A 27,443-nucleotide genomic window follows, 5' to 3' on the forward strand; every position below is an offset into this window, starting at 1 on the left:
GATGACGATGACCTTCGCAGGCAAACACCAAGAGCCGGGGACAGTTGGTGCTTGGGTGTCGCTTGAGACGGACGTAGGAATCCTGTCGCAGTCGGCCACATGGTGAACGCCGTCAAGGTCTTCAAGAAGGCCTCTCCCAATGGTTAGTGGTGACATCTGGCGGGCTTGTGTCTCGACATACAACTCGGTGACCTCCATGTAGATGCTGTCCGCCTCATTCAATCCACACTCTTCACTACGTGTCATTGCAAGGCTTCGTCTACTCATCTTAGCCCATCCTATCTCATCCTGTTCCTAATCGTTCCATCTTCCTCTCATCTCTTCGTCTTATACGTCATTCCACACTTTGCTGTCCTTCACCTCACGCTACCCAGCGGCTGGAGAGCACTCTCCTGCATGCTGAAGATGACGTACCTTGAGACCAGCAGAGGTACAATGCAGTAAGGAAGGATTTCATTGTGTTTTTGGATTTCTAATCATAAGAGACCATTTCCAAAGTGAGGCGCGATGTAGGGTGATCTGTAAGTCGTGACATTATTTATAAAAAGTATGTTAAGGAGAAAAATATATATAAAAGATCTTTTAGAGAAAATCACAAGTTTGTTAAGAGTTCCGAGTGTATGTGAATGTTAGATTACTGGATAAAACCACGGGGGAAAAATAAAAGGAAATTTCATCACTTTTTTTTCTATGTTAGCAACTAAGACCTAGGGAAGAATGACCAGCTGCGGTGACTGTAGATCGACTATCGCTTGTAGGATTCGAACCTATGCACCCAACCCCGAGCGACCTGTGAATGCGTCATGGTCAGCAACGCCCATCGCTACATCACTCGGGTCCATCTGAGGTTGATGGACTTGTGTTCCTGTATAAAAGACTCGCCTGTAATGTCTCTGAGACTCTCCAACTTTTAGATGCTTTACGGGCAATGCCTCAGTCATGGCTATCTCGGGTGAAAAGAAAATGGGATTGGAGAAAAAGAATGAAAAGACCAATCAGAGTTCCTCGGGTGTTTACAGACCTATTTGATAAAGATGGAAAAGTTGAAGGAGGAAGGCAAGACGAAATAAAAGAATTGAGTCTTACAAGTTCACTGGTGGAGGAAAGGGAGTATCATAACGGTCAGTCATCGTGAGGCCAGTCTCCAGACAAACTATAGGAAGCAGCAACTGCACTGCACGATGTAGCAGGAAGATGATGGCTTCCATGGAGTGAGAGGGATTTTCGACGAGACTATTAGTATTCGTCCATTGACGAAAATACAGCCCTGCCGAAGGTGACTGTTCCCTCGCGGTTTAACAACATACGAATGGAGACTTGAATATATGACTCACGACAGTCAAAACCACACTTCCCAGACAAACACGAATAACAATTTCCCGCTTACACTCTGGACGTCACCCATCACAGCAACAATGCAAGGTTCTGGGAGCGATGAAGAGTGTATGGAAGGAGAGAACGTTATCTCGGAGAGCAAAAATGGGAATGTTTGAAGGAATAGTGGTTCCAACAATATCATTGGGTTGCGAGGCATGGTCTGTAGAGAGAGTTGTACGGAGGAGGGTGGATGTATTGTAAATGAAATGATTGAGGACAATATGTGGTGTGAGGTGGTTTGATCGAATAAGTAATGAAAGGGTAAGAGTGATGTGTGGAAATAAAAAGAGTGTGGTTGAGAGAGCAGAAGAGGGTGTATTGAAATGGTTTGGTCACATGGAAAGAATGAGTGAGGAAAGATTGACAAGGAAACAAGGAGAAGCGGGAGACCAAATTGGAGGTGGAAGGATGGAGTGAAAAAGGTTTTGAGCAATTGGGGCCTGGACATACAGAAGGGTGAGAGGCGTGCAAGGAATTGGGACGACGTGGTATTCCGGGGTCGACGTGCTGTCAATGGACTGAACCAGAGCATGTGAAGTCTCTGGGGTAAACCATGGAAAGATCTGTGGGACCTGGATGTGGATAGGGAGCTGTGGTTTCGGTGCATTATACATGACAGCTAGAGACTGAGTGTGAACGAATGTGGTCTTTTGTCTGTTTTCCTGGCGCTACTTTGCAGGGGGTAGCGATGCTATTTCATGTGTGGCGGGGTAGCGTCAAGAGTGGATAAAGGCAAGCAAGTATGAATATGTACATGTGTATATTTGTCTGTGTATGTGTATGTATATATTGATATGTATATGTATGTACACTTCTGTTTTCCCGTTTAGAAAGTCAAAATACAAGGAGGGGAGGGTTTCTAGCCCCCCGCTCCCGTCGCCTTTAGTCGCCTTCTACACGTGAGGAATGCGTGGGAAGTATTCTTTCTCCCCTATCCCCTATGTGGTTTCGGTGCATTATACATGACAGATAGAGACTGAGTGTGAACGAATGTGGCCTTTGTTGTCTTTTCCTAGCGCTACCTTGCACACACGCGGGGGGAGGAGGCTGTTATTTCATGTGTGGTGGGGTGGCGACGGGAATGAATAAGGGCAGACAGTATGAATTATGTACAAGTGTATATATGTCTGTGTGTGTATATACCTATATATATATATACCTATACGTTCAGATGTATAGGTATGTATATGTGCATGTGTGGACGTGTATGTATATACATGTGTATATACACATGTATATACATACATGTCCACACACGCACAATATACATACCTATACATCTCAATGTACACATATATATACACACACAGACATATACATATATACACATGTACATAATTCATACTGTCTGCCTTTATTTGTTCCCATCGCCACCTCGCCACACATGGAATAACAACCCCCTCCCCCCCTCATGTGTGCGAGGTAGATCTAGGAAAAACACCAAAGTCCCCATTCGTTCACACTCAGTCTCTAGCTGTCATGTAATAATGCACCGAAACCACAGCTCCCTTTCCACATCCGGGCCTCACACACTTTGCATGGTTTACCCCAGACGCTTCACATGCCCTGGTTCAATCCATTGACAGCACATCGACCCCGGTATACTACATCGTTCCAATTCACTCTATTCCTTGCACGCCTTTCACCCTCCTGCATGTTCAGGTCCCGATCACTCAAAATCTTTTTCACTCCATCTTTCCACCTCCAATTTGGTCTCCCACTTCTCCTCGTTCCCTCCACCTCTGACTCATATATCCTCTTGGTCAATCTTTCCTCACTCATTCTCTCCATGTGACCAAACCATTTCAAAACACCCTCTTCTGCTCTCTCAACCACACTCTTTTTATTTCCACACATCTCTCTCACCCTTACATTACTTACTCGATCAAACCACCTCACACCACATTTTGTCCTCAAATATCTCATCTCCAGCACATCCACCCTCCTGCGCACAACTCTATCCATAGCCCACGCCTCGCAACCATACAACATTGTTGGAACCACTATTCCTTCAAACATACCCATTTTTGCTTTCGGAGATAATGTTCTCGGCTTCCAAACATTCTTCAAGGCTCCCAGAATTTTCGCCCCCTCCCCCACACTATGATTCACTTCCACTTCCATGGTTCCATCCGCTGCCAGATCCACTCCCAGATATATATATATATATATATATATATATATATATATATATATATATATATATATATATATATATATATATATATTTTTTTTTTTTTTTTTTCTTTCTTTCAAACTATTCGCCATTTCCCGCATTAGCGAGGTAGCATTAAGAACAGAGGACTGGGCCTTTGAGGGAATACCCTCACCTGGCCCTCTTCTCTGTTCCTTCTTTTGGAAAATTAAAAAAAAACGAGAGGGGAGGATTTCCAGCCCCCCGCTCCCTCCCCTTTTAGTCGCCTTCTACGACACGCAGGGAATACGTGGGAAGTATTCTTTTTCCCCTATCCCCAGGGAATATATATATATATATATATATATATATATATATATATATATACATACATACATATATATATATATATATATATATATATATATATATATATATATATATATATATATATATACATATATATCTATATCTATATCTATATATATATATATATATATATATATATATATATATATATATATCACTGAGGCAGGGGAGAAAGAATTCTACCTCTGTATTCCCTGCGTGTAGTACAAAGCAATCAAAGGGAGGGGGGGGATAACGGGAGGTTAGAACACCCCTTTTTGTATTTTGATTTCTAAAACACGGAACAGAAGGAGCCAAGTATGGAGTGTTCACCCTCCTCAAAGGCTCAGGCTTCGGTGTCTAAATGTGTGCGGATGTAACCAAGATAAGAAGAGAGGCGAGATAGGTTGTATGTTTGATGAAAGAAACCTGGATATTGTGGTTCTGGGTGTCACAAAGCTCACGGGTAAATCGGTGGAATGGTTTGGATATGTCTTAGGAATAAAGTCAGGGGTTGGTGAGAGGACATTAGCTAACGAAGGAGTATTACTACTCCTGAAGCAGAAGTTGTAGGAGTGTTTGAAATAGTGTAAGGAAGTTAATTCTACATTTATGTGGGTAAAAATGAAAGTGGATGACGGGATATTGGTGATTATTAGTGCTTATGCACTTGGCCATGAGAAGAGAGATCATGAGAAGCAAGTGTTTTGGGCGCAGCTGAGTGAGTGTGTCAGCAGTTTTGATGTAGCAGACCAGGTATTAGTGATGGGTGATTTAAATGCGATGGTGAGTAATGTGACAATTGAAGGTATAATTGGGGGGTATGTGGTATTCAGTATAATGGGTAGAAATGGTGAACAGCTTGTACGTTTGTGTGCTGAAAAATGACTGGTGATTGGGAATACGCGGTTTAAAAAGAGGGACAAACATAAGTATACGTATGTGAGTAGGAGAGATGGTCAGCGGGCGTTGTTGAAATATATATTAATTGATAGGTGTGTAAAAGAGATACGTCTGGTTGTAAATGTGCTGAGAGGGGCAGGTGGTGGAATGTAACTTGTGGACGTGAGGCTGAACAGTTGTAGAGGTTTTCGGAAAAGAGAAAACAATATCGGTGAGAAGAGAGTGGTGAGAGTAAGTGGGCTTAGAGAAGAGACTTGTGTGAGGAAGTACCAGGGAAGATTGAGTGTAGAATAGCAAAAGATGAAAGTAAATGATGCAAGAGGAGTGAGCGAGGAATGGGAGGAATTTAGGGAAGTAGTGCTGGCATGTGCGAATAATGCATGTGGCATGCGTAAGGTGGGAGGTGGGCAAACTAGAAAAGATAGTAAATGGTGGAATGAAAAATGCAAAGTTGCTAATGTGAAAGAAAAGGGAGGCGTTTGGGCGGTACTTACAGGTAGGGAGAGCAAATGATTAGGTATGTATAAAAGTAAGTGGCAGGTCAAAAGGAAGGTGCAGGGGATGAAAAAGAGGGCAAATGAGAGTTGGTGTGAACGAGTATCAGTAAACTTTAGGGAGGGTAAGATGTTTTGAAAGGTTAATTACATGCGAAAAACACGAGAACAATTGGGAACATCAGTGAAAGGAGCAAAATGGGAAGTGATAACAGGTAGTGATGGTGTGAGGAGGAGATTGAAAGAGTATTTTGAAAGATCGCTAAATGTGTTTGATGATAGAGTGGCAGATGTAGTGTTTGGATCGGGTGGTAACGAAGTGAGAGATGTAGGGTGTTTGGATGGGGTGGTATCGAAGTGAGAATCATGGAGAATAGTTTGGAGAGAAGAGGTGGTGAAAGTCTTATGTGGCAAGGGAACATGAGTGGATGGTATTGCGGTTGAATTCATTAAGAAAGGAGATGACTGTGTTTATGAATGATTAGTTAGGATTTTTTGTGTATTTTTGGAGCATAGCGAGGTGCCTGCGGATTGGCAGAATGCATATATAGTGCCACTGTATAAAGGCAATGGGGTAAAAGTTACTGTTCAAACTACAGAGGTATGTTTGTTCAGTGTATCTGATAAGTTGCATGGAACTTGTTTTTGAGAAGGTGAAGACATATACAGAGCATCAGAGTGGGAGGTGCAGTGTCGTTTCAGAAGTGGTCGAGGATGTGTGATCAGGTGTTTGCTCTAAAGAATGTGTGAGAAATACTAAGAGAAACAGATGGATTTGTACGTGGCATTTATGGATCTGCAGAAAGCATATGATAAGTCTGAGAGAAAGGTCTTGCGGTAGGTCTTAACAAACGGTTTAGAACGAAAGTTGCGAGAAGCAGTGAGTTTTTATCAAGAGAGAGGCTTTTGGACGATTTTTACAGGAAAATAGTGCAAATGACTAGGAGATGTATAAAAGAAAGAGGCAGGAGGTCAAGAGAGAATATATATATATATATATATATATATATATATATATATATATATATATATATATATATATATATATAAATATATATATATATATATATATATATATATATATATATATATATATATATATATATATATATATATATATATATATATATATATTGGGGAAGAGCAGTGTGGTTTCAGAAGCGGTAGAGGATGTGTGGATCAGGTGTTTGCTTTGAAGAATGTATGTGAGAAATACTTAGAAAAGCAAATGGATTTGTATGTAGCATTTATGGATCTGGAGAAAGCATATGATAGAGATGATAGAGATGCTCTGTGGAAGGTATTAAGAATATTTGGTGTGGGAGGCAAGTTGTTAGAAGCAGTGAAAAGTTTTTATCGAGGATGTAAGGCATGTGTACGTGTAGGAAGAGAGGAAAGTGATTGGTTCTCAGTGAATGTAGGTTTGCGGCAGGTGTGTGTGATGTCTCCATGGTTGTTTAATTTGTCTATGGATGGGGTTGTTAGGGAGGTGAATGCAAGAGTTTTGGAAAGAGGGGCAAGTATGAAGTCTGTTGGGGATGAGAGAGCTTGGGAAGTGAGTCAGTTGTTGTTCGCTGATGATACAGCGCTGGTGGCTGATTCATGTGAGAAACTGCAGAAGCTGGTGACTGAGTTTGGTAAAGTGTGTGAAAGAAGAGAGTTAAGAGTAAATGTGAATAAGAGCAAGGTTATTAGGTACAGTAGGGTTGAGGGTCAAGTCAATTGGGAGGTGAGTTTGAATGGAGAAAAACTGGATGAAGTGAAGTGTTTTAGATATCTGGGAGTGGATCTGGCAGCGGATGGAACCATGGAAGCGGAAGTGGATCATAGGGTGGGGGAGGGGGCGAAAATTCTGGGAGCCTTGAAGAATGTGTGGAAGTCGAGAACATTATCTCGGAAAGCAAAAATGGGTATGTTTGAAGGAATAGTGGTTCCAACAATGTTGTATGGTTGCGAGGCGTGGGCTATGGATAGAGTGGTGCGCAGGAGGATGGATGTGCTGGAAATGAGATGTTTGAGGACAATGTGTGGTGTGAGGTGGTTTGATCGAGTAAGTAACGTAAGGGTAAGAGAAATGTGTGGAAATAAAAAGAGCGTCGTTGAGAGAGCAGAAGAGGGTGTTTTGAAATGGTTTGGGCACATGGAGAGAATGAGTGAGGAAAGATTGACCAAGAGGATATATATGTCGGAGGTGGAGGGAACGAGGAGAAGAGGGAGACCAAATTGGAGGTGGAAAGATGGAATGAAGAAGATTTTGTGTGATCGGGGCCTGAACATGCAGGAGGGTGAAAGGAGGGCAAGGAATAGAGTGAATTGGAGCGATGTGGTATACCGGGGTTGACGTGCTGTCAGTGGATTGAATCAGGGCATGTGAAGCGTCTGGGGTAAACCATGGAAAGCTGTGTAGGTAGGTATATTTTGCGTGTGTGGACGTATGTATATACATGTGTATGGGGGTGGGTTGGGCCATTTCTTTCGTCTGTTTCCTTGCGCTACCTCGCAAACGCGGGAGACAGCGACGAAGCAAAAAAAAAAAAAAAAAAAAATATATTTATATATATATATATATATATATATATATATATATATATATATATTTTTTTTTTTTTTTCAAACTATTCGCCATTTCCCACGTTAGCGAGGTAGCGTTAAGAACAGAGGACTGGGCCTTTGAGAGAATATCCTTACCTGGCCCCTTCTCTGTTCCTTCTTTTGGAAAAAAAAAAAAACACCATATATATTCATATGGTGTGCAAAGTGAGGGGGTTAGGGAGAATGATTTGGTAAACAGAGAAGAGGTAGTAAATGCTTTGCGGAAGATGAAAGCCGGCAAGGCAGCGGGTTTGGATGGTACTGCAGTGGAATTTATTAAAAAAGGGGGTGACTGTATTGTTGACTGGTTGATAAGGTTATTTAATGTATGTATGACTCATGGTGAGGTGCCTGAGGATTGGCGGAATGCTTGCATAGTGCCATTGTACAAAGGCAAAGGTGATAAAAATGAGTGTTCAAATTACAGAGGTATAAGTTTGTTGAGTATTCCTGGGAAATTATATGGGAGGGTATTGATTGAGAGGGCGAAGGGATGTTCAGAAAATCAGATTGGGGAAGAGCAGTGTGGTTTCAGAAGTGGTAGAGGATTTGTGGATCAGGTGTTTGCTTTGAAGAATGTATGCGAGAAATACTTAGAAAAGCAAATGGGTTTGTAGGTAGCACTTATGGATCTGGAGAAGGCACATGATAGACTTGATAGGGATGCTCTGTGGAAGGTATTAAGAGTATATGGTGTTAGGGGCAAGTTGCTAGAAACAATGAAAAGTTTTTATCGAGGATGTAAGGCATGTGTACGTGTAGGAAGAGAGAAAAGTGATTGGTTCTCAGTGAATGTAGGTTTGCAGCAGCGGTGCGTGATGTCTCCATGGTTGTTTAATTTGTTTATGGATGGGGTTGTTAGGGAGGTGAATGCAAGAGTTTTGGAGAGAGGGGCAAGTATACAGTCTGTTGTGGATGAGATGGGCTTGGGATGCGAGTCAGTTGCTGTTCGCTGATACACCGCTGGTGGCTGATTCGGGTGAGAAACTGCAGAAGCTGGTGACTGAGTTAGGCCAAGTATGTGAAAGAAGAAAGCTGAGAGTAAATGTGAATAAGAGCAAGGTTACTAGGTACAGTAGGGTTGAGAGACAAGTCAATTAGGAGGTAAGTTTGAATGGAGAAAAACTGGAGGAAGTGAAGTGTTTTACATATCTGGGAGTGGATTTGGCAGCGGACGGAAACATGGAAGCTAAAGGAAGTCACAGGTTGGGGGAGGGGCGAAGGTTCTGAGGCGTTGAAGAATGTGTGGAAGGCGAAAACATTATCTCGGAAAGTAAAAATGAGTATGTTTGAAGGAATAGTGGTTCCAACAATGTTATAGGGTTGCGAATCGTGGGCTTTAGATAGAGGTGTGCGGAGGAAGGTGGATATGTTGGAAATGAGATATTTGAGGACAATATGTGGTGTGAGGTGGTTTGATTGAGTAGGTAATGAATGGGTAAGAGAGATGTGTGGTAATAAAAAGAGTGTGGTTGAGAGCGCAGAAGAGGGTGTATTGAAATGATTTGGTCACATGCAGAGAATGAGTGAGGAAAGATTGACAAAGAGGATATATGTGTCAGAGGTGGAGGGAACGAGAAGTTGGGGACCAAATTGGAAGTTGAAGGATTGAGTGAAAAAGATTTTGAGCGATCGGGGCCTGAACATACAGGGGGGTGAAAGGCGTGCAAGGAATAGAGTGAATTGAAACGATGTGGTATACTGGGGTGGACGTGCTGTCAATGGACTGAACCAGGGCATGTGAAGCGTTTGGGGTAAACCATGGAAAGTGTGTGGGGCCTGGATGTGGAAAGGGAGTTGTGTTTTCGGTGCATTACGCATGATAGCTAGAGACTGAGCGCTACCTCGCGCGCATTCGGGGGAGGGGGGTGTCATTTTATGTGTGGCAGGGTGGCGACGGAAATGAATAAAGGCAGCAAGTAAGAATTATGTACATGTGTATATATGTAAATGTCTGTGTATGTATATGTATGTATACATCGAAATGTATAGGTATGTATATTTGCGTGTGTGGACGTGTATGTATATACATGTGTATGTAGGTGGGTTTGACCATTCTTTCGTCTGTTTCCTTGCGCTACCTCGATAACGCGGGAGATAGCGACAAAGTATAATAAGAATGAATCAATAGATACATATATGGATACAGTTGTGAGCAACATCAATATACAGTACCTTTAATGAAGCGTGTTCTCAAGAGGACAGAATTTCACGAAATTAGTACCAATGGATTCCTTTCAATGATTAAATGTTGACAGAGAGTGTGAGAACTTATGTTTAATCCCATCAACTGGAAATTCTGATGAATTCTCTGTTATTTTGTGAGGATTAGATAGAAGTAGACTCCCTTTTCCTAAAGTGGGCAGGGCTTTGAAGGAGAGTTGAATTAGGGAGTAAGATTACTCAAAATCAACCTAACAGGAGTACCTAGTGACAGTACTAAGATCTCGGTTACTCTATTAAGAAATAAACTATTGAAATTGAATTGAAATGAACATTCCAAAATGTAAATAAAGCACTCGTAACACTCGTTAAATTCAAGCAAACTGTAACCGATGTCAAAGGAAGCCTAGGGCGTTCCCAGGTAGAGGACATCACTAAAGTGGCAGCCCTGATGACCACGACTGCTACAAAACATTCAACTGGCGCTTGTTCAGATTCTATAGAGGTTTATCTTGCTTGTATTCTACGTGCAGCCTGAATGAGCTGTAATGGAACTAATAACTTGCCTCTAGAGTCTGGAAATGCCATTCTTATTTGCTTTTATGCATACCCTTAATGGTGCCGCACATCGAAACTTTTGAATCTGACTTGATCTGAGTTTTGCAAATATGTTGGTCGAGTTCAGACGTCGATGTAGATTTAGTGATAGGATTAATGCCTATGAAATTCGTCTGTCTCTATAGGCCTATGAACTTAAGTGTTTACCTTCCTAACCAAACGAGTCATGGTACAGTTAAGTATATGTTTTGATAACGAAATTACCGTGTAAATAGAACTCACAAGACATCTGACGCGCTAAAATAAGCAATTTATATTTATTTCTTTAAAGTTTAGTTAATTTACATTATTCATTCATAGCGTAACCTCACATTATCTCTCTCCCTCATAACCCTCCCACTAGCGATGTAATGATAACGGAGGAGATCAGGATTAAGAGTGAAAAAGGAAAATTGTCACTTTCAAATCACTCATTTACAGCGACAATAACCTTTCCATTAGAGTACAGCAGACATTATATCGTGCATACGTATTCCTTAATCATACCCATTACTGTTACGTAGTTTGTTATGTTGCCAAGTTTCTTCTATGCAAGTCCACATTTCCTTTACAGAAATACTGTTTCGTCCCGACTCATCTTGACCAAAATTCTCTTATCCTAGTGATAAGAGATAAACATTTCGAACCGTCGTCTATGAGCTTTGCACAAGTCTACCATAATCAGTTTCTGTGTAACAATTTGAGAACGTAAGGGGAAACGAAAGGATTTTAACTCATACTTTATCTATGTATGAGTAAGATGCATTCTTTTTGTTTACATTTGATATGCGCGCCTTGGAAAGATCGGAAGGACAGGTCAAAAAATGAAATTTCGAAGCAGAAAGCTTGCGGTGATCGCCTCATATCCTATATCATATAGAAGTGGGAGAGGATGTGTGGATCAGGTGTTTGCTTTGAAGAATGTATGTGAGAAATACTTAGAAAAGCAAATGGATTTGTATGTAGCATTTATGGATCTGGAGAAGGCATATGATAGAGTTGATAGAGATGCTCTGTGGAAGGTATTAAGAATATATGGTGTGGGAGGAAAGTTGTTAGAAGCAGTGAAAAGTTTTTATCGAGGATGTAAGGCATGTGTACGTGTAGGAAGAGAGGAAAGTGATTGGTTCTCAGTGAATGTAGGTTTGCGGCAGGGGTGTGTGATGTCTCCATGGTTGTTTAATTTGTTTATGGATGGGGTTGTTAGGGAGGTAAATGCAAGAGTCTTGGAAAGAGGGGCAAGTATGAGGTCTGTTGGGGATGAGAGAGCTTGGGAAGTGAGTCAGTTGTTGTTCGCTGATGATACAGCGCTGGTGGCGGATTCATGTGAGAAACTGCAGAAGCTGGTGACGGAGTTTGGTAAAGTGTGTGGAAGAAGAAAGTTAAGAGTAAATGTGAATAAGAGCAAGGTTATTAGGTACAGTAGGGTTGAGGGTCAAGTCAATTGGGAGGTGAGTTTGAATGGAGAAAAACTGGAGGAAGTGAAGTGTTTTAGATATCTGGGAGTGGATCTGTCAGCGGATGGAACCATGGAAGCGGAAGTGGATCATAGGGTGGGGGAGGGGGCGAAAATTTTGGGAGCCTTGAAAAATGTGTGGAAGTCGAGAACATTATCCCGGAAAGCAAAAATGGGTATGTTTGAAGGAATAGTAGTTCCAACAATGTTGTATGGTTGCGAGGCGTGGGCTATGGATAGAGTTGTGCGCAGGAGGATGGATGTGCTGGAAATGAGATGTTTGAGGACAATGTGTGGTGTGAGGTGGTTTGATCGAGTAAGTAACGTAAGGGTAAGAGAGATGTGTGGAAATAAAAAGAGCGTGGTTGAGAGAGCAGAAGAGGGTGTTTTGAAATGGTTTGGGCACATGGAGAGAATGAGTGAGGAAAGATTGACCAAGAGGATATATGTGTCGAAGGTGGAGGGAACGAGGAGAAGAGGGAGACCAAATTGGAGGTGGAAAGATGGAGTGAAAAGGATTTTGTGTGATCGGGGCCTGAACATGCAGGAGGGTGAAAGGAGGGCAAGGAATAGAGTGAATTGGAGCGATGTGGTATACAGGGGTTGACGTGCTGTCAGTGGATTGAATCAAGGCATGTGAAGCGTCCGGGGTAAACCATGGAAAGCTGTGTAGGTATGTATATTTGCGTGTGTGGACGTGTGTATGTACATGTGTATGGGGAGGGTTGGGCCATTTCTTTCGTCTGTTTCCTTGCGCTACCTCGCAAACGCGGGAGACAGCGACAAAGTATAAAAAAAAAAAAAAAAAAAAAAAAATATATATATATATATATATATATATATATATATATATATATATATATATATATATACATATATATATATATTCCTATGAGTCCACGTGGAAAATGAAACACATGTTCCCAAGTGCACTTTCGTGTAATAATCACATCATCAGGGGAGACACAAGAGAGAGAAATATAACAGTCAGTTGATATACAACGAAGAGACGTAGCTAGGACGCCATATGGTAAACACACATTTTTACCAAATGGCGTCCTAGCTACGTCTCTTCGTTGTATATCAACTGAATGTTATATTTCTCTCTTGTGTCTCCCCTGATGATGTGATTATTACACGAAAGTGCACTTGGGAACTTATCGTGTTTCATTTTCCCCGTGGACTCATAGAAATATACTTGATCACGCGCAAAATTGTGATCCTTTCCAATATATATATATATATATATATATATATATATATATATATATATATATATATATATATATAGATATAGATATATATATATTTTCTTTTTGCTTTGTCGCTGTCTCCCGCGTTTGCGAGGTAGCGCAAGGAAACAGAAGAAAGAAATGGCCCAATCCACCCCCATACACATGTATATACATACATGTCCACACACGCAAATATACATACCCATACATCTCAATGTACACATATATATACACACACAGACACATACATAGATACACATGCACACAATTCACACTATCTGCCTACATTCATTCCCATCGCTACCTCGCCACACACGGAATAACATCCCCCTCCCCCCCTCATGTGTGCGAGGTAGTGCTAGGAAAAGACAACAAAGGCCCCATTCGTTCACACTCAGTCTCTAGCTGTCATGCAATAATGCCCGAAACCACAGCTCCCTTTCCACATCCAGGCCCCACAGAACTTTCCATGGATTACCCCAGACGCTTCACATGCCCTGATTCAATCCATTGACAGCATGTCGACCCCGGTATACCACATCGATCCAATTCAATCTATTCCTTGCCCGCCTTTCACCCTCCTGCATGTTCAGGCCCCGATCACTCAAAATCTTTTTCACTCCATCTTTCCACCTCCAATTTGGTCTCCCACTTCTCCTTGTTCCCTCCACCTCCGACACATATATCCTCTTGGTCAATCTTTCCTCACTCATTCTCTCCATGTGCCCAAACCATTGATATTTACAAGAACTAATTTTCATGGTAAACTGAAAAGTTTGCTAAGAGTAAAAAAGAAAAATGATCTAAAATTTTTTTTTATGTTGGAGGCTTCACTTTTTTTTTTTTTGCTTCACCCCCCTAAATAATCATAAAAAATCCCATATATATATATAAATATATATATATATATATATATATATATATATATATATATATATACATTATATCATACTTTGTCGCTGTCTCCCGCATTAGCGAGGTAGCACAAGGAAACAGATGAAGAAAGGCCAAACCCATCCACATACACATGCATGTACATAAACATCCACACACGCACTTATACATACCTAAACATTTCAAAATATACATACACATATATATATATATATATATATATATATATATATATATATATATTTTTTTTTTTTTTTTTTTTTTTTTTTTTCATACTATTCGCTATTTCCCGCGATAGCGAGGTAGCGTTAAGAACAGAGGACTGGGCCTTTGAGGGAATATCCTCACCTGGACCTCTCCTCTGTTCCTTCTTTTGGAAAAAAAAAAACGAGAGGGGAGGATTTCCAGCCCTCCGCTCCCTTCCCTTTTAGTCGCCTTCTACGACACGCAGGGAATACGTGGGAAGTATTCTTTCTCCCCTATCCCCAGGGAATATATATATATATATATATATATATATATATATATATATATATATATATATATATATATGCAAAGTGAGGGAGTCATGGACAGTGGTTTGGTTAAGAAAGAAGAGGTGGTGAAAACTTTATGCAAGATGAAATACGGCAAAGCAGCTAGGGTGGATATTATTGCTACTATGTTTATAAAGAAATGGGTGAGTGTTGTTGACTGGTTGATAAGGATATTCATTGTCTGTATGAATTATGGTTAGTTGCCTGAGGATTGGCAGAACGCATATATAGTGCCACTGTATAAAGGCAAGGGGGGATAAAGGCGAGTGTTCGAACTGCAGAGGTATAAGTTTGCTAGGTGTACCTGGTAAGTTGTATGAGAGGGTATTGATTGAAAGGGTGAAGGCATGTACAGAGCATGCGACTAGGCAGAAGAAGTGTTGTTTCAAAAGTAGTAGAAGTGTGTGGATCAGGTGTTCGCTTGAAAGAAAGTGTGAAAGGTAGCTGCTAGAAGCAGTGAGAAGTTCATATCAAGGTAGTAAGGTATGTGTGCGAATATTAAGGGAGAAGAGTGAATGGTTCCAAGTGAAGGTTGGCTGCGGCAAGGGTATGTGATGTGACCATGTATGTTTGATTTGTTCATGGCTGGGGTGGTGAGGGAGGCAAATGCGAGAGTCTTGCATAGAGGGGCAAGATGCAGTCTTTGGGGGATGAAAGGGCTTAAGAAGTTTCATTTGTCGCTTGCTGATGATACAGCATTGGTAGCTGATTTGAGTAAGAAACTGGAGAAGTTGGTGAATGAGTTTGGAAGAGCGTGTAGAGAATACTGTGAGTGAATGTGAATAAAAGCAACGTTATTAGGTTCAACAGGGTTGTGGGACATGTTAGGTGGGGGGTAAGTTTGAATGGAAAAATGTTGGAAGGGGTGAAGTGTTTTAGATATCTGGAAGCGGACATGACAACAAAAGGAACCATGGAAGCGGAAGTGAGCCATATGGTAGGGCAGGGGGCGAAGGTTCTGGAAGCGCTGAAGAATGAGTGGAAAAAGAGAACGTTATTTGCGAGGGCAAAGATGGGCATGTTTGAAGGAATAGTAGTTCCAACAGTATTCTAGGTCTGCAAGGCATGGGCGATAGATAAGGTTGAGCAGAGAAAGGTGGATGTGTTGGAAATGAAATGTTTGAGGACAATATATAGTATGAGATGGTTTGTTCGAGTAAGTAGTGAAAGGGTAAAAGGGACGTGTAGTAATAGAAAGAGTGTGGTTGAGAAAGCAGAAGAGGGTATGCTGAAATGGTTAGGACGTATGGAGAGAATGAGTGAGGAAAAGTTGACAAAGACGATATATGTGTCAGAGGTGGAGGGAGCAAGGAAAACGGGGAGACCAAATAGGAGGTGGAAGGATGGAGGGAAAAAGCTTTTGAGCGATCGGGGCCTTGCGTGCAGGAGGGTGAAAGGCGTGCACGGGTTAGAGTGAAATGGAATGATGTGATGTACTGGGGTTGACGTACTATCAATAGACTGAACCAGGGCATGTAAAACTTCCGAGTAAACCATAGAGAGGTCTGTGGGGCCTGGATGTGGAAAGGGAGCTGTGGTTTCGGTGCATTGCATGTGACGGCTCGTGTATGGATGTGACCGGATGCTGCTTTTCTTCGTGTGCTTCCTGGCGCTACCTCGCTAACGCGGAAAAAGACGATCAAGTATGAGAATTATATATATATATATATATATATATATATATATATATATATATATATATATATCATTTGTTTTCTTTATTTACTTTGTCGCTGTCTCCCGCGTGCGTTAGCGAGGTAGCGCAAGGAGACAGACGAAAGAATGGCCCAACCCACACACGCAAATATACATACCTATACATCTCAACGTATACATATATATACTCAGAAAGACGTATGCATATATACACATGTACATAATTTATACTGTCTGCCTTTATTCATTCCCACCGCCAACCCGCCACACATGAAATAACAACCCCCTACCCCGCATGTGTGCGAGGTAGTGCTAGGAAAAGACAACAAAGGCCACTTTCGTTCACACTCAGTCTCTAGCTATCATGTATAATGCACCGAAACCACAGCTCCCTTTCCACATCCAGGCCCCACAGAACTTTCCATGGTTTACCCCAGACGCTTCATATGCCCTGGTTCAATCCATTGACAGCACGTCGACCCCGGTATACCACATCGTTCCAATTCACTCTATTCCTTGCACGCCTTTCACCCTCCTGCATGTTCAGGCCCCAATCACTCAAAATCTTTTTCTCTCCAACTTTCCACCTCTAATTTGGTCTACCACTTCTCCTCGTTCCCTCCACCTTTGACACATATATCCTCTTGGTCAATCTTTCCTCACTCATTCTCTCCATGTGACCAAACCATCTAAAACACCCTCTTCTGCTCTCTCAACCACACTCTTTTTATTACCACAAATCTCTCTTACCCGTACATCACTTACTCGATCAAACCACCTCATACCACATATTGTCCTCAAACATCTCATTTCCAGCACATTCACCCTCCTCCGCACAACTCTATCTATAGCCAACGCCTCGCAACCATATAATATTGTTGGAACCACTATTCCTTCAAACATACCCATTTTTGCTTTCCGAGATAATGTTCTCGACTTCCACACATTCTTCAATGCTCCCAGAACATTCGCCCCCTCCCCCAGCCTATGATTCCGTTTCCATGGTTCCATCCGCTGCCAAATCCACTCCCAGATAACTAAAATACTTCACTTCCTCCTCCAGTTTTTCTCCATTCAAATTTACCTCCCAGTTGACTTGTGCCTCAACCCTACTGTACCTAATAGCCGTGCTCTTACTCACATTTACTCTCAGCTTTCTTCTTTCACACACTTTACCAAACTCAGTCACCAGCTTCTGCAATTTCTCACACGAATCAGCCACCAGCGCTGATCATCAGCGAACAACAACTGACTCGCATCTCAAGCTCTCTCCTCCACAACAGGCTGCATACTTGCTCCTCTTTCCAAAACTCTTGCATTCACCTCCCTAACAACCCCATCCATAAACAAATTAAAAAACCATGGAGACATCAGACACCCCTACCGCAAACCAACATTCACTGAGAACCAATCACTTTCCTCTCTTCCTACACGTACACATGCCTTATATCCCCGATAAAATCTTTTCACTGCTTCTAACAACTTGCCTCCCACACCATATATTCTTAATACCTTCCACAGAGTATCTCTAACTCTCTCTCTCTCTCTCTCTCTCTCTCTCTCTCTCTCTCTCTCTCTCTCTCTCTATCTATCTATCTATATATATTTTTTTTTTTGCTTTGTCGCTGTCTCCCGCGTTTGCGAGGTAGCGCAAGGAAACAGACGAAAGAAATGGCCCAACCCACCACCATACACATGTATATACATGCGTCCACACACGCAAATATACATACCTACACAGCTTTCCATGGTTTACCCCAGACGCTTCACATGCCCCGATTCAATCCACTGACAGCACGTCAACCCCGGTATACCACATCGATCCAATTCACTCTATTCCTTACCCTCCTTTCACCCTCCTGCATGTTCAGGCCCCGATCACACAAAATCTTTTTCACTCCATCTTTCCACCTCCAATTTGGTCTCCCTCTTCTCCTCGTTCCCTCCACCTCCGACACATATATCCTCTTGGTCAATCTTTCCTCACTCATTCTCTCCATGTGACCAAACCATTTCAAAACACCCTCTTCTGCTCTCTCAACCACGCTCTTTTTATTTCCACACATCTCTCTTACCCTTACGTTACTTACTCGATCAAACCACCTCACACCACACACTGTCCTCAAACATCTCATTTCCAGCACATCCATCCTCCTGCGCACAACTCTATCCATAGTCCACACCGCAACCATACAACATTGTTGGAACCACTATTCCTTCAAACATACCCATTTTTGCTTTCCGAGATAATGTTCTCGACTTCCACACATTCTTCAAGGCTCCCAGAATTTTCGCCCCCTCCCCCACCCTATGATCTACTTCCGCTTCCATGTTTCCATCCGCTGCCAGATCCACTCCCAGATATCTAAAACACTTCACTTCCTCCAGTTTTTCTCCATTCAAACTCACCTCCCAATTGACTTGACCCTCAACCCTACTGTACCTAATAACCTTGCTCTTATTCACATTTACTCTTAACTTTCCTCTTTCACACACTTTACCAAACTCAGTCACCAGCTTCTGCAGTTTCTCACATGAATCAGCCACCAGCGCTGTATCATCAGCGAACAACAACTGACTCACTTCCCAAGCTCTCTCATCCCCAACAGACTTCATCCTTGCCCCTCTTTCCAAAACTCTTGCATTCACCTCCCTAACAACCCCATCCATAAACAAATTAAACAACCATGGAGACATCACACACCCCTGCCGCAAACCTACATTCACTGAGAACCAATCACTTTCCTCTCTTCCTACACGTACACATGCCTTACATCCTCGATAAAAACTTTTCACTGCTTCTAACAACTTGCCTCCCACACCATATATTCTTAATACCTTCCACAGAGCATCTCTATCAACTCTATCATATGCCTTCTCCAGATCCATAAATGCTACATACAAATCCATTTGCTTTTCTAAGTATTTCTCACATACATTCTTCAAAGCAAACATATATATATGTATATATATATATACATATATATATATATATATATATATATATATATATATATATATATATATATATATATATTTATTTATTTATTTATTATTTATTTTGCTTTGTCGCTGTCTCCCTCATTAGCGAGGTAGCGCAAGGAAACAGACGAAAGAATGGCCCAACCCACTCACATACACATGTATATACATACACCTCCACACACGCAAAATACATACCTATACATCACAATGTACACATATACATACACGCACAGACATATACATATATACACATGTACATAATTCATACTGTCTGCCTTTATTTATTCCCATCGCCACCCCACCACACATGGAATAACAACACCCTCCCCCCTCATGTGTGCGAGGTAGCGCCAGGAAAAGACAACAAAGGCCACTTTCGTTCACACTCAGTCTCTAGCTGTCATGTAATAATGCATCGAAACCACAGCTCCCTTTCCACATCCATGCCCCACAGAATTTCCATGGTTTACCCCAGACGCTTCACATGCCCTGGTTCAATCCAGTGACAGCACGTCCACCCCGGTATACCACATCGTTCTAATTCACTCTATTCCTTGCACGCTTTTCACCCTCCTGCATGTTCAGGCCCCGATCACTCGAAATCTTTTTCACTCCATCTTTCCACCTCCAATTTGGTCTCCCACTTCTCCTCGTTCCCTCCACCTCTGACACATATATCTTCTTGGTCAATCTTCCTCACTCATTCTCTCCATGTGACCAAACCATTTCAAAACACCCTCTTCATCTCTCTCAACCACACTCTTTTTATTTCCACACATCTCTCTTACCCTTACATTACTTACTCGATCAAACCACCTTACACCACATATTGTCCTCAAACATCTCATTTCCAGCACATCCACTCTCCTGCGCACAACTCTATCCTTAACCCACGCCTCGCAACCATACAACATTGTTGGAAGCACTATTCCTTCAAACATACACATTTTTGCTTTCCGAGATAATGTTCTCGACTTCCAAACATTCTTCAAGGCTCCCAGAATTTTCGCCCCCTCCCCTACCCTATGATTCACTTCCGCTTCCATGGTTCCATCCGCTGCCAGATCCACTCCCAGGTATCTAAAATACTTTACTTCCTCCAGTTTTTCTCCATTCAAACTTACCTCCCAATTGACTTGACCCTCAACCCTACTGTACCTAATAACCTTGCTCTTATTCACATTTACTCTTAACTTTCTTCTTTCACACACTCTACCAAACTCAGTCACCAACTTCTGCAGTTTCTCACATGAATCAGCCACCAGCGCTGTATCATCAGCGAACAACAACGGACTCACTTCCCAAGCTCTCTCATCCGCAACAGACTGCATACTTGCCCCTCTTTCCAAAACTCTTGCATTCACCTCCCTAACAACCCCATCCATAAACAAATTAAACAACTATGGAGACATCAGACACCCCTGCCGCAAACCTACATTTACTGAGAACCAATCACTTTCCTCTCTTCCTACACGTACACATGCCTTACATCCTCCATAAAAACTTTTCACTGCCTCTAACAACTTGCCTCCCACGCCATATATTCTTAATACCTTCCACAGAGCATCTCTATCAACTCTATCATATGCCTTCTCCAGATCCATAAATGCTGCATACAAATCCATTTGTGTATATATATATATATATATATATATATATATATATATATATATATATATTTTTTTTTTTTTTTGCTTTGTCGCTGTCTCCCGCGTTTGCGAGGTAGCGCAAGGAAACAGACGAAAGAAATGGCCCAACCCACCCCCATACACATGTATATACATACGTCCACACACGCAAATATACATACCTACACAGCTTTCCATGGTTTACCCCAGACGCTTCACATGCCCTGATACAATCCACTGACAGCACGTCAACCCCGGTATACCACATCGATCCAATTCACTCTATTCCTTGCCTTCCTTTCACCCTCCTGCATGTTCAGGCCCCGATCACACAAAATCTTTTTCACTCCATCTTTCCACCTCCAATTTGGTCTCCCTCTTCTCCTCGTTCCCTCCACCTCCGACACATATATCCTCTTGGTCAATCTTTCCTCACTCATTCTCTCCATGTGCCCAAACCATTTCAAAACACCCTCTTCTGCTCTCTCAACCACGCTCTTTTTATTTCCACACATCTCTCTTACCCTTACGTTACTTACTCGATCAAACCACCTCACACCACACATTGTCCTCAAACATCTCATTTCCAGCACATCCATCCTCCTGCGCACAACTCTATCCATAGCCCACGCCTCGCAACCATACAACATTGTTGGAACCACTATTGCTTCAAACATACCCATTTTTGCTTTCCGAGATAATGTTCTCGACTTCCACACATTCTTCAAGGCTCCCAGGATTTTCGACCCTTCCTCCACCCTATGATCCACTTCCGCTTCCATGGTTCCATCCGCTGCCAGATCCACTCCCAGATATCTATAACACTTAACTTCCTCCACATGAATCAGCCACCAGCGCTGTATCATCAGCGAACAACAACTGACTCACTTCCCAAGCTCTCTCATCCCCAACAGACTTCATACTTGCCCCTCTTTCCAAAACTCTTGCATTCACCTCCCTAACAACCCCATCCATAAACAAATTAAACAACCATGGAGACATCACACACCCCTGCCGCAAACCTACATTTACTGAAAACCAATCACTTTCCTCTCTTCCAACACGTACACATGCCTTACATCCTCGATATATATATATATATATATATATATATATATATATATATATAATATATATTACTCACGGTTCCTGATTCTGCAGAAATCGGGAACAGATACCGGTTCCGGAAAAAATCCAGTGGATGATCAAACAAGATGATTAAGTGTCGGCACAAAAGAAAGGTAGTCATGATGGAGGAATCCTCGAAGTGTGTGAATCGTGGCGTTGTGTCCAACGCTCCGCAGGACACAACCTGCTTGGTAAAGGGAATCAGGTTGAGGGACAGGAGATCTACATGTCCGGCGGGCAGTTATAATAATAACTTTTTTCCACCCCAGGTAAGGTCACAGCGTACCTGAGCCAGCGGGACTTTGTGGAGAACACGGACCACACGTCACCCATAGATGGCGCGGTCGTCGTGGACGGGGAGTTCCTCCAGGAGAGGAAGGTGTACGTTCGTGTGGCGGTCACGTACCGCTACGGACGTGAGGAGGACGAAGTTATGGGTCTTCAGTTCAGCAAGGAGTTCGAGCTAGTGAAGAAAGAGGTGGTGCCAAAGGGCAACGAAGAACAGGTGGCGGAATCAGTGAATCGTCTCCTGCAGAAGTTGGAGGGTGATGCCCGGCCCTTCAGCGTCCAGCCGCCGGAGACCGCCCCACCTTCGGTCACTCTAGAGCCAGGGGCGGGAGGAACGGTGAGAGAGGGAGGGGTACTGTTATCCTGCAGGCGTGATATCAAAGTCACTTTTTAGCAAGTACTTAACACAGTAATGAATTGCTATATACCTTTAGGGATCAATTTTCAGTTTCAGTTCAGTATTTACCACAAGTGGAAAAGTTCAGGATCAGCATTCAGTCAGTCAGTGAACATCCAATTGTCCACGACTGTTGCGTATTACACAGCCAAGATGTGTCACACAGAATTTCATCCTAAAATCACGATTTATGATAATTTCTATCGAGACTTTCACGAAACACTTGTCTTGTTCACGTACTCCTCTAACTAACTCCTCGACCCCGTCCTAAGCGGGCTTAAAGTCACCTCTTCTACACATATCAGTGACGTTGAATCCCATGTAAAACGATACAGCCCAACACTTGCCTTGCCTCACCCACACGTCCAAAGCCCATGAGAGCACCTCAAACGCTTGCTTGAATTATTCTAGTTCCCAAGGTTTACTGCTTGTCAGGGAAGTATGTATACCTGAACACCACACTGACGCTTTTTCCCCTTTACAAAAGAGTTGTAAGATAAAGATGAGAAAGCACCAAAAAATATTCAAATGTTTGAAATACACCTATTGATAGAAAGCTGAAAATGATCTATAAGATTTTTGTAGATTAGACACAACGATAATATAACTTTCAATTTACAAGATCTGTAAAAATACCGAAGCATGAGCGAGCAGATGCGTGATGTAGTTCCCATCTCTGGACACCTTCTGCTGTGAGCTGAAGCTCTTGGCACTTTCCTTCAGTTGAGAAGTCATAATGCAGGACTGTACCTTGGTCAAGGGAACGTAAGGACAACATCAGAATGTTCAGCTTTAAAACACTCACACAACTCTTTGGAACAGTGGTTCTTTTTTCACAATATCTCGAGATACAGTGATTGTAATCTATGCACTTCAGGTTGTAATATTCTGTTACGCAGATGATGTCATCCTCTTTCATAGCATATGTAGTGTTTTCTCAAAGAACATTTCCATTACATAACTACCGGTCTAAGAACAGCCAGTCACACACATCTGTGTCTCCCACAGACACACGTATCTTCGTCTCGAGACATTGAGAGTTCAGAATTATTAGGTTCGGATGCTTAGAGGCGTAACCTCATTAAACTGTAGGCTTGTACATTGGTCTCTCTTGCCCTAATGTATGCTTCTCCCTCACACAGAACAAGACCCTGGGAGTGACATACGAACTGACTGTCTACGTGGCCGAGAATGAAGAGGAACCAATGCAGAAACAGAGCTCTGTCAGTTTTGCTGTCAGGAAGATCCAGTTCGCCCCAGATAAGTCCAACTATCGTCATCCACAAATCCTGGTGAGAAGGACCTTCACCCTCTCACCTGGAAAGCTCTGCCTGGAAGTATACCTCGACCAGGACATGTTCTTCCATGGCCAGACGCTGGAACCTCACATCAACGTCACCAACTCTTCCAAAAAGACTGTCAAGTACATCTTGGCGCAGGTGGTGCAACATGTGGAGGTGACGATGACTAGCTCTTACTTCAGTCGAATCGTAGCCTCCATAGAGTCCCGTGAGGGCTGCCCCATCATCCCGAACACCACCTTCTCCAGGACTATGGGTGTGACGCCCACCGCCTTCAGAGCCTTCGGCGTCGCACTAGACGGCCAGGTTCAGGATAAGGACGCCCACTTGGCATCCTCCACTTTAGTCTCAGCTGAGAGGAATATCAACGACGCCTTGGGCATCCTAGTGTCTTACTCTCTCCGTGTGAAGCTGAACTGTGGCGCCATTGGCGGTGAACTGACTGCCGACCTTCCCTTCAAGCTCATGCACCCTCGACCATCGGAGAACAAGGCGACCCTACAGAGGACCCAGTCCGTCAACGAAAACATCGTGATCGAAGAGTTTAGCGTCTTGCGTCGCGGGGCGTCTATTTCCGACGAGATTCACGACCAGTAGAACAGCAAGCAACAGTCAATATCATAATGCACTTTGTCAAAGGTGTCCCAAAGTATATCCCTTATTACATCATTAACCACCTACCAGTGTTCTGATCCACGAAGAGGCAGGACGAAGATCGAACCGAGTCAAGATGGGATTATAACACCTACATCTCGGGCATCAAACTTTCTTCATCAAAGTTTTATAATGGTAACATGTCAGTCAAATTCTAGCTAATACGTCAACCAAATTCTTGTTAACATGTTTGTAATAAATTGCTCATAGGCCACCTCTCGTGAGTAATCATATGTACTTAAAGTGGGGCATTTCTATCCATGGATAAAAACATTTCTTTTATAAAAATGGAGGAGAGGAACCATTGAACAGGTAGAAAGGAGTCAGAATAGATGAAGAATTGGCAGGATGACTAAGCTTAGGCAAAAAAGAAAAAAAAAGAAGTGATAGAAAGACGTATTACTAACATAGTACAAGGTAGAGATCTGTAAACACAGGCGTAAAAATGGTGAAAATAAACCAGAATAGACAAAAAGTAAGTAACAAAAAATGAAAAGTGTGATTTTGGAAAGAAATTCAAACCCTGGACGAACAGTACACGTAAGGTATGGACCAGGTAACATCTGTAAAGAAACAAGAAAAAATACGTAATTTGATTCCGAAAATTTTGAGCACTATGGTGTAAACTCTGTCACAAGACAGGAATCCTCCTCTCTACTTGTCTTGTGCTTTTCACATGGAGGCGTGTGCTCGGAAGACCTCACTGTGAGAGCACTGACTGGATGACGTCCCCCAGTCTACTTTCCCTGAGACTGCTCATGCAGCATAACCTTCAGTTTATCAGTCATCTTTGATTTGATGGACAACAATGATGGAATGACCTGAAGGGACGATTCTATCACTTGTAGAAACGCTAATCGTGGCGTCGGATGACTGATCAGTGGAACTACACAATATAGATATTCAAAGTATCCAGGACTCATTCATATGGTCTTATTAACGTTTTCTTTTTTTTTTCTTTTGTGTGGAAATTAGTCAACTGCAGACATACAAGTGTTTGGGGTGAGGGAGCAAATTCTCTGATATGTCACCCGGATGTAGAGATTATATGACCCAGATGTAGTGATGTGAACAAAATCTTTTAAAAGGTCTCATACTTGTGCTGTGTACGGGAGAAAAAATGAAAATAAAGACTTCAAACCCTTCGTGCATATTAAATTTTTGCATCCTAAAATGGAGAAAGATTTAAACGAGATTAATGAAAGCATAAAATCATAAATCATCATTTAATAGATCGCTTTCATTTACGGACATCATTGGTGTCGCGGTTACCAGCGCCGACCGTGGCGCATTCACGAGCCGCCCACGACTGAGTCCGCTTAGCTTCGAATCCTGGTTGTGGCACCTGGTCCACAGTTATCCCTGTCGTTCATCCTCCTCAAGGGGCTGGTCGACAAGATGGGTATCAGGCTTAGGCTATGTCTCCATGGTTGTTAAATTTGTTTATGGATGGGGTTGTTAGGGAGGTGAATGCAAGAGTTTTGGAAAGAGGGGCAAGTATGCAGTCTGTTGTGGATGAGAGAGCTTGGGAAGTGAGTCAGTTGTTGTTCGCTGATGATACAGCGCTGGTGGCTGATTCATGTGAGAAACTGCAGAAGCTAGTGACTAAGTTTGGTAAAGTGTGTGAAAGAAGAAAGTTAAGAGTAAATGTGAATAAGAGCAAGGTTATTAGGTACAGTAGGGTTGAGGGACAAGTCAATTGGGAGGTAAGTTTGAATGGAGAAAAACTGGAGGAAGTAAAGTGTTTTAGATATCTGGGAGTGGATCTGACAGCGGATGGAACCATGGAAGCGGAAGTGAATCATAGGGTGGGGGAGGGGGCGAAAATTCTGGGGGCCGTGAAGAATGTTTGGAAGTCGAGCACATTATCTCTGAAAGCAAAAATGGGCATGTTTGACAGAATAGTGGCTCCAACAATGTTGTATGGCTGCGAGGCGTGGGCTATGGATAGAGTTGTGCGGAGGAGGGTGGATGTGCTGGAAATGAGATGTTTGAGGACAATATGTGGTGTGAGGTGTTTTGATCGAGTAAGTAATGTAAGAGTAAGAGAGATGTGTGGAAATAAAGAGTGTGGTTGAGAGAGCAGAAGAGGGTGTTTTGAAATGGTTTGGTCACATGGAGAGAATGAGTGAGGAAAGATTGACCAAGAGGATATATGTGTCAGAGGTGGAGGGAACGAGGAGAAGTGGGAGACCAAATTGGAGGTGGAAAGATGGAGTGAAAAAGCTTTTGAGTGATTGGGGCCTGAACATGCAGGAGGGTGAAAGGCGTGCAAGGAATATAGTGAATTGGAACGATGTGGTATACCGGGGTGGACGTGCTGTCAATGGATTGAACCAGGGCATGTGAAGCGTCTGGGGTAAACCATGGGAAGTTCTGTGGGGCCTGGATGTGGAAAGGGAGCTGTGGTTTCGGTGCATTATTACATGACAGCTAGAGACTGAGTGTGAACGAATGGGGCCTTTGTTGTCTTTTCCTAGCGCTGCCTCGCACACATGAGAGGGGAGGGGGTTGTTATTCCATGTGTGGCGGGGTGGCGATGGGAATAGATAGAGGCAGACAGTATGAATTATGTACATGTGTATATATGTATATGTCTGTGTGTGTATACATATGTGTACATTGAGATGTATAGGTATGTATATTTGCGTGTGTGGATGTGTATGTATATACATGT

At 42.5% G+C, this 27,443-nt stretch overlaps 2 protein-coding genes across 2 annotated transcripts in view; one reads left to right on the forward strand and one right to left on the reverse strand.

Moving 5' to 3' along the window:
* Positions 1–25,911, forward strand: LOC139751624 (arrestin homolog). Its single transcript, XM_071667244.1, has 3 exons — positions 1–142; positions 22,396–22,751; positions 23,954–25,911. The coding sequence occupies exons 1-3, from the start codon at positions 100–102 to the stop codon at positions 24,707–24,709; spliced, it is 1,155 nt and encodes a 384-aa protein (XP_071523345.1). The 5' UTR covers positions 1–99; the 3' UTR covers positions 24,710–25,911.
* LOC139751625 (uncharacterized) overlaps positions 1–27,443 on the reverse strand; it is a 454,545-nt gene that overhangs the window by 213,315 nt on the left and 213,787 nt on the right. The window lies entirely within an intron of this gene.

The sequence above is a fragment of the Panulirus ornatus genome, chromosome 11 (genome assembly GCF_036320965.1).
Source record: "Panulirus ornatus isolate Po-2019 chromosome 11, ASM3632096v1, whole genome shotgun sequence".
NCBI lineage: Eukaryota > Metazoa > Arthropoda > Malacostraca > Decapoda > Palinuridae > Panulirus > Panulirus ornatus.

Coding starts and splice junctions, on each gene's coding strand:
- LOC139751624 (XM_071667244.1), top strand. CDS start 100: ATGGTGAACGCCGTCAAGGTCTTCAAGAAGGCCTCTCCCAATG. Junction 143..22,395: donor CAAGAAGGCCTCTCCCAATG/GTTAGTGGTGAC, acceptor TTTCCACCCCAG/GTAAGGTCACAGCGTACCTG. Junction 22,752..23,953: donor AGCCAGGGGCGGGAGGAACG/GTGAGAGAGGGA, acceptor TCCCTCACACAG/AACAAGACCCTGGGAGTGAC.